General features: G+C 38.5%; 1 protein-coding gene across 5 annotated transcripts in view; it reads left to right on the plus strand.

Moving 5' to 3' along the window:
• PIAS2 (protein inhibitor of activated STAT 2) overlaps window positions 1-14,227 on the plus strand; it is a 3,576,601-nt gene that overhangs the window by 2,397,689 nt on the left and 1,164,685 nt on the right. For all 5 annotated transcript variants that reach the window (XM_044082047.1, XM_044082063.1, XM_044082067.1 and 2 more), the window contains exon 10: window positions 84-217. In XM_044082047.1, the coding sequence (XP_043937982.1) occupies window positions 84-217 (134 nt within the window). The remainder of the gene's footprint in view (window positions 1-83; window positions 218-14,227) is intronic.

Genomic DNA, 14,227 nt, shown 5'->3' on the forward strand with positions numbered 1-14,227 from the left:
GATAATGAGGGGCTTTTGTTTCCACTGTTTTTCTGCACGCTCACATAAACTGCACATTTTATGTCTGTGTTCTTCCTTTTCAGATTGTTTATGGAAATTCTAAATGAATGCACCGAAGTAGATGAAATTGAATTCCAGAAGGATGGTTCTTGGTGTCCAATGAAACCCAAGCGAGAGGCTGTAAATGTAGGAAGTTCACCATGTGCAAAACTAGAAAGTAAGTGTACCTGGCCAGCTGTTGTATGGCATTGTGAGAAGCAACCTTAAACATTAGGTAACTGTTGTATGGAAGTGGTTTTTAACTGTTGCCACTGCCTGGACTGCTCTTTCTTGCCCAAACTCACTTTGTTTTCAAAAAATTATCAGAAGATGTGTGATTAGGGGTCTTGTTGGATAGATTTTTTTTTTAAGGAAATGCAGTCTTTGTTAGAAAGTGTAAATTAGTTTTGTTATAAAACCTTTTTGATTTGTTGAGAAGCACTGATGCTGTGAAGATGTTTGTCATGTTCATTCTCTCTCTTCATTTAAATTTCTTTGACCTTGAGAATATATCCTTAGATGCCATTTGTGAGATTTTATAGCAACTATTTCTGTTTAAGTAGAGTAGTAGAGATTTATTATTTATTTCTTTTGTTTACTTGCATTTAACTGGGATAATCTCACTAGGAAAAAAGACTTGTTTTAGCAGATAGTGGATGGTGGGGAGTCCATCCAAACAACATTTCTACATAAGTTAAACAATATAGAATACAGTACACATGCAATAAAAATATTACAGTACAAAAAAGAGGTTATCATTTTAAAGTACAGTATTTAGTAAAGTAAGGAGCAAAATATATATTCATGGAAGTGATAGTGCTGTGGTTAAGTGGCACAAAATAGGCTAGTTAAAAAAAAAAAAAACTAACATTTTTATCTAACTACAGAATGGTAGATGTCAGAAGTTTTAGGAATTGAAGGAAAGGAAAGAAGAGTAAAAAACCTGAAGAGTAAAATATATTCAGTGGAATGTATATAAGAAAAATAAAGAGATAAGCAAGAATTGTAATGGCAAAGTAGTGCAGCGGTTACCATTGTCTCCTCACAGCAAGAGGTTCTTCGGTTTGATTCTCAGCTGGGGTGCCTTCTGTGTGGAGTCTGCATGTCCTCCCTGTGATTGCATAGCATTCTTCCAGGAGCACTGGTTTCTTCCCACATTCCAAAGACGTGCCTGGAGCATTTTTCTCCACGCCTCTGCTGAAAATGGGCTCTGTCCCAGTCAAAATTTCGCCGTAAACAAATGTTAAATAAATATAGGTAAAGAAAATAGAGAGTAAGATATTTGAAAATTATATAAATAGCAAATAAGATGGGTATAGTAGAGAGAAAGATATAAGCAAGAATGAGATGTATAATAGTTATATATAACTATATCTTCTGTGAGATATAGTCATATATAAGTAGATTACATAGGGGTGAGCTAGAAATCATTCATTTCTTTATCACAAAATCAGTAGGTTGTTTAACAGAAGGAAGAATATCATGGCAAAAATTAGGAGGTGTAGCACCCAGTAGGATAAAAGCACCATCATTAAACTAAACAAACATCTCAGAGAACAAACAGTTAATTAAAGCCAGATGTGGGGTAAATTTGGACTCCCTGGCCAAGGACATCCACAATATATTCTTTTGCTATGTCTGCAGTCTCAAAGACAATACAGAATTGTGTGCAGAACTCATTGTTAATGGAGCCACATATACTGAGCCAGAAGATGCAGCAAACCTACTGTTAGACAAATTCAGCTCTAACTTTACCTGTCTCTCCCCACCCCAACCTCCCCACAGGAAATACAATCAAATATAACTGCCTGTTCTATAAATAGGGAACAGGTCCTCAATGCTCTCTTCAAGTCTTAGAACACTGCATAGATGACCCCAGACAATATCCCAGGATGCCTTCTAAATAGCTTGGAACATGACCTATTAGACCCTCTAGAATCGCTGTTTAGCTGTATCCTCCAAACAGGTATCATTCCTCAAAATGGAGAATGGCATCAGTCATCCCTTTGCACAAAGTTGAGCCTTCTACAGACCCTGGAAACCACAGACCATAAGTTTCACTTGTTTCATAAGCAAAACTATGGAAATAATTATCATGGAAATTATCATTAATGACATAGGAAACCTCCAGACACTGGACCCATCCCAGTTTAGTTTCAAGGGGAGGTCATGCCTACTTTTAACCTGGTTTACTTCTTTGAGAAGGACACCAAAGTAATGGATGAGGGAAAATGGTTCACACTGCCTACCAGACCTGGCCAAGGCATTTGACACAATACCTCATTCGGACATTGTTGACAAATTCAAGAGGTTGGGTATAAACCTTTATGTCACCCACTAGATAGCCAGTTGGCTCACAGACAGGATCCAGAAAGTTAGTATTGGGCAGTCCACCTCTACAGAGAACCAAGTCACAAACAGAGTCCCTCGGGGATCAGTTCAGGGAGTGCTCCTTTTTGGCATTTATTTCTGTGACGTCAAGGCCAATGTCAAGGGCCTCTGGATGACCAAATTTGTAGATGATTGCAAATTAGGAGTAGTCATAGAATCTCTGACCAACACTAATATTCTCCGGAAGGGCTGAAACAGACATATAACTTGTGTTAAAGCCATGGGCTAAAATTAAATGCCAAGAAATGCATAATAGTATCCTTCGGGAAGTCATCTACTCCTGGAAATGATCATATTGGCAACACATCCCTAAGATTTGACCCAGTAGTCAGGGATTTGGGCACACATGTTGACAGTATGCTACCACCTTTGTCTACAGTAGTGAGGAAATTATTCTTTGCTGTGCATCTTATAAACAAAGGTGTGGCATTTAGGTCCAATGATGTCATTGTTCTACTATAGTCAGCATTCATCAGACCCGTAATTGAGTATAAAGCCCCATTTGGTATGTACCTATCCAGGCATATCCAACAACTGGAACATCCACAGAGGTCCTCACTACAAGAATCAGGACATATGTAACATGCTGTTCTGACAACCTCAAAGCTCTACTGCTGTATTCTATCTCCTTCAGGCTGTTGAGGGGAGATCTATGGTTGGCATACAAGACATTGTCAGACCGCACCCTGATGGACCTCCTATATATCTGTTAAACAAACAGCACCAGAATTACCCATTGTAAAGACTTCAACCTTGCCTGTGATATAAACAGGATCTGCTGGAGAGACAGATATGTATCCCAGAAATTACCCCTTCTCTGGAACATGCTTCCTGTCCATGTAAAACAGAGTTCCTCCTTAACCCAATTCAAGTACAACTTGGAGAGTTGGGTGGGGAACAGGAAATTCATATCTGATTTGGAACCTCTGTCGCTAGTGAACACAGGCAGCATGTAAATGGTTCATTTCCTAGGTACCTGCTTGTAAATGTTTTGTCTCCCAAGTCCCTGCTTACACTCAACAAGGCTTCAAGAATTTGTCAGCGATTTGGGATGCATGGCTAGGCTTAAAAAAACAGTAGTTATTGTTAACCTAGTAAACACATATGAACCTGTCTTTTTGTTTAATGGGAAAGTCCTACTGGGCACAAGTCTCATTTGCAGCAGAGACCCTGGGAGCAGTGCTCCATTTTACAGAATATCAATTTACATAAATAGAATAGTACTTCTGTGACAGTTAATCAAAACAAGAATACAGTAAAATATTTGTTAATATTGAACTTATGAGTCACTGATAGAACTATAGGATGAAGATGGTTACAAATTATGAAGGAATATTGAGGTGGGCCAGGTAGCAGAAGTGCCTATGAGGGAGGTAGACATAGTTGTGGAGAGGGGTGGGTGTCATCAGATGGTTAGTGATTTTGAAGAAGTAGTTATATTATAGCCAGTTATATAAGAGTGGTATGAGTTAGTAAGGATTTGGAGTAGGGGAGATGGAGATTATATGGATCATCATGGATAAGATTTCTAGTGTTGAGCAGAAAAATGTGAAGATTTTAGTTTAATAACTTTTGTTAAAAAAAAGCTACAAAGAAAAGCATCAAATGTATTTTAAGCAGCAAGTTTTACGTTATATGAGAACATGAACACAGCCTTAGCTAAAGGAATTTTTATTTTGTGTAGAGAGCGTCAAGATGAATATCATTAGGAATGTTGTTCCATTTTAGTAGTGTAACCTGAGTACAGTGAGTCACAAAAATAATTATGGGACATGTCTACTAGTATTAAGTTTCTGTTGTGTAGCCGTAGTGTTCTTGAGGGTATCTGTTACATTTGCAGATGATGCTGTGTGTAGTTTTTAACTAAGAGGTTAGTGAAGTGTTTTGAATTTATAAGCAGTCTACGTTTTCATTTTGAAGACTGTGCAATGATGTGTTTTATTAGATAGTATGTCCTCCCTGTGTTCACATGGGTGCCTCTGGATGCTCCAGTTTCTTTACACAATCCAAAAACATTCACTAAGTGGATTGGGCACTCAAAATTTGGCTATAGGTGTTTGTGTGCATGCAAGTGTGTGGTGTGGAAGAATTACTGTGGCAGGTCAGTGGTGTAAACCTTGGCGCTAGATGATTGCCACTTAAAGTGACACCATGACCCCATATGCAGAAACGGGAAACAGGGGTTATGGATGGATAGTTTTATTACAACTGTTCTAATTTGTTTAGTTAGTTTTGAATGTTAGAAAGGATAGAGGATGCATATAGTACAGTGGGAAGAAAGCAGGTCTGAGCTGTAGCAGGTAGTCAGTATTCTAAACAGATATGTTTGACTTTGTAAATCATCCTACATTTCTGATTTAAGTATAGCATAGTCAGTACAATAATCAGTAGGTATGATAATAGCTCAGAATTAAATTATGACCTATGAGAGTTTTGTTTGAATGTGCAATATTAAAGATATTATTATTTTATGTATCTTGACTGAACTAAATACAATACCTTTAGTCTTTAGTATTAGTTAGAGGATTTTAGCCATATCCGTTGTCTTTGCAAGGTTGGTATGTTATGCTTTGTAGTTTGATAAGATTATTTGCATAGTTTTAAATTTCACATCATCTGCAAGTTCTAAAGTAGTGCCATGGACAGTATGGATGTCATTGATAAAAATTGTAAACAGGGGTGGACCTAGTATATACCCTTAAGGCATACCTGTCTGTAAGTAAGAGAAGAATTACTTTCCCCAGGGGACACTTTGGAGTCAGTGATAAAAAGGCAGTTTTTGTGCAATTATGGTGTTATAATTCTATTATTTTTTTTTTATTTTTAATTAACATCACATATAATCTAGTGACATTAGTACACATTCAATTATAAAAGAAAAAAAATTACAAGCAGTTATTATTCGATTTAACTTTAGATAGATTGCTCAAGTCCTGCATTTTCTGTAGTATCACTCCTCCTCTGCTTGAACATTATTCTGTATGTATTGCTCCCTTAGATTCCATTCATTTCTATATAGTTTGCTGCCTCCCTTTACTAAAGATCTCACCTCTTCTCTCCTTTACACCATTCAATAGTTCTGTTACAGTTGTTTTTGTTTTTATATATTCATACATAAGTATAGGCTAGCTGTCCTTGTGGTCAATTTTAAGCCTAACCAGTTGCCCTTTTATGCTCAAATTAACTAATCCCATTTGGTTAGAGATTGGCCTTACCCCATCCTATGGTCGATAATTATATATTTCCCCTAATGATTGCAACTGGTATCATACCATAGATAATTTGAGAGGACCCATGCATGCAGTAAAGCATTTAGGAGCTGCCTCTGTCTATTAGTAGTTCTAATGATTTTTGACTAACATTTTATAATAATTGTTTTATAGGTTCATAGGTAAGTACTAGTCCAGAGGCTCTTGTGAGCCATTTTAAGCCTTATGTATTTCCCTTTTTGACCTCAAATGAACCTATCCAGTTTGGTTAGAGATTGGCCTTACCCATCCCATGGTCAGTAATTATATATTACTTGTAATGAGAATAAGTGGGATCATGTTGTAGGTAATTAAAGGGGACACAAGCATAGGACAAAGCTTTTATGAGCTGCCTGTGTCCATTAGTAGTACAAGGGGCAGTCCTTGGGTACATTTTCTGTTTCCCATCCATAGATCCAAGTTGCATTTGAATTTGGACAGGGATGAACTTTGTTTTATGTGGATGGGGACTCTGCTCCAGAGCAGAGATATCCTCTGCGAGATATACCTGTCCCTCCAAACCATTCTGTTGATGTTGCAGAAGAGCTTTATATCCCTAAACTGAATATTTCTGCTGCCATCTGACTGGCTGACCTGCAGTAAGTAGATCAGTACTGCGTCAAAGGATGCCTTGTATGCTAACAATATACTTCATTGACAGCCAACAACATAAAACTTAGGGTGCCACTGTGTCTAGGCAATTCATTTTCTGTATACCAACTCGTAGTTATTATTTCTTTAGTTAAAATAATTTGCTCCCCCAACATTTTTAACACTCTAAGGAATTTCAAAACTCTATCAGCTCATTGAATTCCAAAAAAACATGTTTTCAGGAATCAGAGGCAAGAATTAAAGTGGATGGGTTCCACTCAGATAATTTCAATTCAAGCAGAGGAACCAGGTAGGGTTGTCCTCTTTCCTTTTGTTATTTGCATTACATTTAGAACCATTGGTAAAGAAAATAAGTGAGTCACAAATTCAAGGATATAATTGGTATGGTAGTCAAGAAAAGCTGGCTCTGTATGCAGATGATATCATTTTATACCAGGTAAAACCGGAAAAGAGCATTTCAGTGTTGTGGAACATTTTAAAACCATTTCAAATCTTTTTGGGATACCAGATTAATGAAACTAAAACAAAGGCAATAGCTGAAAATTACATACCCACACATAAATTGATTCAGCACTATCCATATTTACGGGGACGTGATAAAGTGAAGTACGTAGGAATATGGATTAAAAAGGATTCTAGTATGGCAGCTAAGGATATGTGGGAAGAGACTAAACAAAAGATAATACAAAAAACTGAGAAATTGGAAGCGCTGTTTTATGGATATGCCTAGCAAGATACAAGCACTCAAAATGTTTTTAGTCCCTTTAGTTTTATACACAGATCAAGCATATTTTTGTCAAGCAGAGGAGAAGTTGTGGATAGCAATTAATATAGACCCAAAGGATTTTATCTGGGAGGAGAAGACGGCAAGAGTCAAATGAGATGAGCTGATAGAACAAGATGGTCTGGGATTACCAGATTTGTAGGGGTATTTCAGAGCTACACAGTTAAGGATGCTATACATAGTACAAGCAGAAACCTATAATTCAAAGTGGAAAGGGATGATAACGCAACAGGGGGGAAGCTCAAGAAACAAAGCGAGACTGGGATTTTGGATGCAGATCCTTAGGGAAAACAACGGTAACCATACAGAATATTATATTCAGAACGTACTAGAAAGTATTCTAAGAACTAAGCCAACATGGGAATGGAGAAAGGAGATTCTGCTGATAGGGATGACTGCAATTAGGGATACAGGCAGTAAGCAAGAAGGGGCTGGAATTTATTGGAGAAAACTGGCAAAAGAACAAAGGTATTGGGAGCAAATAATTAGAGAGGGAAAGGTAATAGAATGAGAAGAGACAAGAATTTATTTGGACTGCAGTCTAGAGATTGCCTTCCCTATCAAGGACTGATATCAGAGTATAGCCAAAGGGAAAGAATTAGGGAGAGCCTAAGCAAAAGACCAGTACTGGTAGAGTTTTTAGTGGAATCTGAAACAGAAGCAGCTGTTAAAAAATAAATAATTAGTAGAGAATATAAAATATTGCATAACTATAAGAATCAATCAGAGGAGGTCAGAAAGAATTTGAGAAAGAGACTGGGTAAGCATTTCACAAAGAAGCAATGGGGATATATGTATGTCTCCCAAATATGCAATAAAGTCTAGAAGATTTTGAATCTTTGCTTGGAAGTGTTTGCATTGTATTTTAGAAGACGTGATGGGGAAGAAAGAGGTAATTGGGAACATATTTTCTGGGAGTGTAATGAGTTTGCAGATTTAAAATATTCCCAGCAGACTACTCTACCAGAAATATTAGATGCGTAAATTAGTATGACTATGAAAATGATTTTGTGAGCTGTGATACAGAATTGGAATTGCATAGACATAGTAAGACTTTGCTGAGTCTAATTATCATGGCTACCAAAAAAGCAATTACTAGGAAATGGAAATCAAAGTGTAAACCAGTTGTACTAGAAATAGTGAATATAATAGTGATAAAACAACTGGAAATGGGATCTTTAGAAAAAGTAGGAGCAAATTACATAGAAAAATGGAAATTGTGGGAAAAATACATGCAGACATGGAATGAGGTTTAAAAGAAGGCAAGATTTGAATGAGCTGTGTAATGTTTGACTAACAGTGACTGGATAGATTATAAGTGATGTATCATTTTTGGAACTAAAATTATGTCAGTATGGTTTGTTTTCATTTATGTATATGTATGATTGCCTATGTCTTAAGTGATAATTTTAATAAAAAAAATAATGTTCCCAGGTACCCCTATCTTTTCCATTGTACTTCCAGCATTGGCTGTCTACTTGTGGAAAAGCATCTCTGAAGTCTTTTTGGGGTATAAAAGCACTTATGCAGACACTTTTGTGCAAAAATCCTAAACCGCCTAGATTTTGTTATATACTTGAGAGCCATACAAACAACCCCCCCCCCAATCGTTTCTTTCTCATTTCACAGTCTTTACTAACTTCTTCCGATTGGCTGTTATAGTTGTCATGCATTATTTTATATGCCCTATTAATTATCCATTTTTAATGCAGCTTCTGTTCTAGGCTGTACTATAAATTCAAGATCTGATCTTTCATTTTAACACCACCTTATCCCTTTCTTTATGCCTGTACTTTATCAGTTCCTGGTAGTAAAGGTAGTCTACTACCTGCAGTCCAAACCTCTGCTTAGCCTCATCCCAATCTCACTTTTCCCTCCCTAGTCATTTTCTCCCAATACCTTGATTCATTGGCTAATTTTACTACAGTTAATTACAGCTTCCTCTTGCCACTTGTCTGTGCCCCTGCTTGCAGTTACCCCATGGGTAACATCTCCGTTTCTCCAATCGTGTGTTGGCTCAGTTCTCAAAATATTTTCTCCTGCTTTGCAAATAAAATATTATATATTGTTACTATTCTCTTTAAGTGCCTGCATCCAAAATACTACTACTTTTGTGAACTACGCACCCCCACCCCACCCCCGGCTTCAGCATAATTTTTTTTCTTCTGCTTATGTTTCAGCCTTAACTGTTTAACTCTGAAGTATCCTTTTAAATCTGGTAATCCTAAACCACTGTATTCTGTGAGGAGAAACAGTTTATTCCACTTAATTATGTTCCTCTTTTCCTTCCAAGTAAATTCATTCAATTTGTAATTAATTAATTATTGTCCACAGTTTCTTTTTTTGTTCATGAAAACATGCCTGACCTGTATACAGTATTACAGGGTCTAGAAATATTTTCACTGCTTGTACCTTAACTCTCCATGTCCATAATCAAGAGCTTTCAGTTTCTCAGTTTTTGCATTACATTTTGTTTAGTCTCTTCCTTTGTAAGCTTAGCTGCCGTGATAGAATCTTTTTTAATCCAGTCACCTAAGTACTACTTCTTATCATGTCCCCTTTAATATGGGTATTGCTGAACCATTATTCATTTATTTTATATCCTAAAAAATTGGAACAGTCTTAAAATGTTCCCCAGCACTGAAATACTCTTTGTAGAATGTTTGATACACCAAATGCAAAAATATTATTTCCAAATAAGGCTGTTTCTTGAGTACTGTTCCAGTTATACCCTTGAGTCTGTGAGACTCCTATTTTCTTTGCCAATAGCACAAAGAATAAGGCAAATAAAGGAAAAGGAGGACTCCCTTTCCTGATTCTTCTTTTCAAACACAGCTTGTCAGAAAGGAGCCCCCCTCCAGCATTGATTCTTGCTTCTGACCCGTCATATATATTCCTAATTAACTCCATTATTCTATAAGAAAATGCAGATGCTGCCATTGCCCTTCCTATAAAACCCATCTAACCGTATTTAATGCCTTCTCTGCATCTGTACCCACCAACAGTAATAGTCATCTTGCATTCTGCTTCCCTTTGCATCATCATCATAATAATTTTAATGTTGTCAGATGCTTGTCTCTCCTCCACAAAACCACATTGATCCATATCTATCCGTTTTGACACCACCTTAACCATTCTCTTAGCTAGTATAGAAATAAATGCTTTCTTAGCCATGGTTCAAAATTGAAACTGGTCTATATGAAGTTGGATTTAAAGGGTCTCTGTCTATTAAGTATAGCTACAATAACTGTCTTTCAAGATGCTGGTACCATCCCTCCTTTTAAAATATTGCTAAACAAAACTTTCCAGATCTTTATCACTTTTCCCCCTCCTAGTTTCCAAACTTCCACAGGAATACCCATCTCTTCCTGGAAATCTCCCTACTGATTGGTTATACATCATATTTACCTCATCCCCTGCCATCTTAGCTATAAATTTTTGAGCCTCATCTCCCTCAAACCTTGGCATAGTTCAGTCTTCCATAAATATTTCCATTTGTGTCTTGTTTTGGTGTGTCCATTCTTTTGCTCTAAACAGATCTTTTTAGAATTTCTGATGTATACCTAGTACCACTACAGGGTGCATAGGTTTATAGGTCATTACTAGGCTAACGACCAGTAGGGCCCCTTCCAAGCCTAGTCTTGCACACCAAACCATTTGGGTCCCGAGTATCATGAGCATCTATTTGGGGTGGGCATGTCAGTAAGGAGGTAATTAAGGGATGTGTGGAGGGTTGTTAGTTAGGATAATATTTTTCTTTTTGATAACCTCTGTCCGTAAAGGACACGGGGGCCAGACTTTATGATTTCCCATCTAGTTGTCAATGTTTTATTTGAATAGGGTGAGGGATGAACTCTGTTTTACATGGATAGGGAGCCTATTTCATAGTGCAGGGATTCTTTGACACACATATCTGTCTCTCCATGTCACAAGTGAAGCTCAGATCCCTGGATCTAGGGTTTTTGGTGCTGTTTGTTATGCGCATATGCACCAGATCCATTAAGATTGGGTCTGAGTAATCACTGTAAGCTAGGCAAAGATTCCCTGTCAGCAGCCTGTAGGAGACTGAATACAGAGACGGAGCTTTCAGGCAATCAGTGTTGGACAGGGTATTCATGCCCTGAGTTCTCCTGATGAGAAACCTTTGTGGGTATTCTGACTATTTCAAGTGTCTGATGAGTTGCATACCAAAGGGGGCATTGTTCTCACTGATAGGTCTGATAAGGACCAAGTAGAGCGGTACTATGACTTCCTTGAACCTGGATGCCATAGCCTTACATATAAGTTGAGCAACATAGAATGATTTCCTTACTATTTTAGCCAGGTGTTATTCACAGGCCAGTTTGCTGTCTACATGTGTTCTTGGATCACTTATTATTAGGTTGACTCTTGGGTACGTTTTCTCAGTGGAGTAATTAACTTCAGCTGAAAGTTTCCCAAAGGGCATTAAAATGCATTTTTTGGCACTGAGTTTTAGGCCATGGCTTTGGGACCAGTCATTTGTGTGTGTTAAAGCCTCTTGCAAGATGTTGGCGTCTTGGGGGAATAGCTTTAGCTCCTAATTTACAGTCATTGGTGAACTTGGTGAGCCAGGGGCCTTGAACGTTAGCCTTGATTTCAGAGATGCCAAACAGGAGTGGGCCCAGCATGGAGCCCTGGGCTACTCCACTGGTGACCGGTCTCTAGGTGGAGGTGGCCTCAGTAATTCTGACTTCTTGGGTCCTGTCTATGAGTCAGCCAGCAATCAAGCAAGTTATGTAGGGATTTTTGCCTAGTCTGAGCTTGTCAACAATTCATGAGTGGGGTATTGTATAAAATGCCTCAGTTAGGTCTAGATAAGCAGTATGATCTGTTTTACCCTTGTCCACTGCCTTGGTGACCCTCTCAGTGAAGTCTACCAGGATAAGTAGACACAACCTTCCCCTTAACAAAGCGAAATTGGGATGTATCCAGTGCCTGTAGGTTGCCACTGTCCTTGTTTATAATTTCCGTGATAATTTATTCCAGGACTTTGCACATTAAGCTTGTTAGACTGATGGGCTTGTAGTTCCCTGGGTCTGTTAATGGTCCACCCTTGTGGAGAGAAATGACTGTTGAGGTCCTCCATTCATTTGGAATGTAGCCTGTTTTGAGCCTGTAATTGAAGAATGCTTCAAATGGTCCTGATAGGTCATATTTTAGACTTTTCAGAAAACAACCAGGGATGTTGCTGGGACCATAGAGGCAGTGTTCTTGGCTTTAGTGGGTTCTTCCAGCTCCTGGTTCCTGCTAATATTTGGGCAAAATATGTTGGAGGGGATTTCACCTGGTGGAGCTGGGGGGTAGCTGAATTTATCAGCCAGTAAATGTGCTGTGTCACCCTGATCATTGAAGGTCGTACCATTCACCAGCAGTTCATTACACTGCTGTCTGTTATCTATAAAGTGTCACACATAGCTGAAGAAAGCCTTCTGGTTATCCTTAGCCTGCAGAGCTATCCTGAACTTGTAGTTGACCTTGTTGAACTTAAACCTCTTAGTTTCTTGTTTAGTTGTATAAGACAACACTTGTCTTTAAGGGAGGTTCTCTTCCTGATTTTGGCCATGAGTTTTCTTCTTTTATTATATACCCTGTTTAGGTGAGGATTCCACCAGTGGGGTTTGTTTTGGGTTTACTTCTGGTAGGTACAGCAGCCTTTATGCAGCCTTTCACATGTTTGTATAAGGACGTTGTGAATAATTCTGCATAGGTAGCTGTGTTCTTGGAGTCGGGGGAGACTTGAATTCTGACAAACTGGATCTAGTTTGCCTTAGAGTAGATACTAACTCTCACTGGGTTGCTTGGATTTTCCGGGTTGATTTTTACTTCAAAGGAGACTGCTTTGTGATCCGACCTCACTAGTGAGGAAGTAACATGGAGGGGTGCAATGCTGTCCCATGTTGCTGAATACAAGATCTGATATGCTTAATCTTCTAGATGGAGCTTGCACTATTTGTTCCAGAGCGTTTGTGTTAATGAAGTCCAGGAAACATTGTACCTGTAGGTTTGAGGCAGGGAAAGTTTCATAGTCTACATTAGGGTAGTCACCCAAGAATAGGGTGTTTGGTTGTATGTTGAGTGCCTCTAGTATGTTTAAGTAAGAATTATGAGACTCTAGGGGCATAGATGGTGACCTCTAACTAGCTGTGATATGATGAGGGATGTTATCTATGGTAACTTGTGCATGGATGAGCTGCCTGGAGCGAGTGACTCTTGTCCCATATGATTTCCAGATGTGCAGCATTTTCATTAGGGCAGGGTCAGAGACTGCTCTATAGGCCAAACACAGGTTGCCTGTCAGCAGCCTGTATGATACGGAGTACAATAATAGGGCTTTCAGACTTTCCATGTAGGTCATGTCTTGGAGGCCCCTATTCTTTTGGTTATAAACCTCTGTGGTCTCTCCAGCTGCTGCAGGTGTCTGGTGAGTTACATACAGAAGGAAGCATTGTATTCAATCAGTGATCTGATAAGAGCTGAGTACAGTGGAGTAATGACCTCCCTGGTCTTGGATACAATGCCCTTATGTATGAGATGGGCAGTGTAGAGGCATTTCCTCACTACTGTGGACACACAGTGATGGAAGTTTAGATTGCAATCAACCTGCATTCCCAAGTCTTGCACCACTGTGTTTGACCTTAGAAGGGTGCTGTCTATATGGTAACTAACTTCTCTGCCAAAGAGGATAATGAGGCTTTTTTTTTTCTTTTTCATTTAGTTTCAGTCCATGGCCCTGGCACCAATTGTTTGTGTGTGTCAGTCCCTTCTGTAATTTGCTGATATCACTGGGAGATTCTGTGATAGCCCCAGGTTTACAGTCATCTGCAAACTTAGTAAGACACAGGCCATCAACTTTTTACTGGACTTCAGAAAAATAAATTCCAAACAGTAGAGGGCCCAGTACAGATACTTGTGTACACCACTGGTAATTGATATACTAGTGTAGATGGATTCCCCAACTTTAAAAGTGTGCGTTCGGTCTGTGAGCCAGTTTGCTACCCATCTAGTGACAAATGAGTCGATACCCAATTTTTTAATTTTTCCAAGTCTTTTGGGTTTCTAATACCATGACAGGAATGGACCCCATTCCTAAGTCAAAGTACAGTTAAAGTTCATGAAATTAGTATTGTTTCAG

Source organism: Protopterus annectens, chromosome 1.part1, assembly GCF_019279795.1.
Source record: "Protopterus annectens isolate FY-2018-M chromosome 1.part1, PAN1.0, whole genome shotgun sequence".
NCBI lineage: Eukaryota > Metazoa > Chordata > Ceratodontiformes > Protopteridae > Protopterus > Protopterus annectens.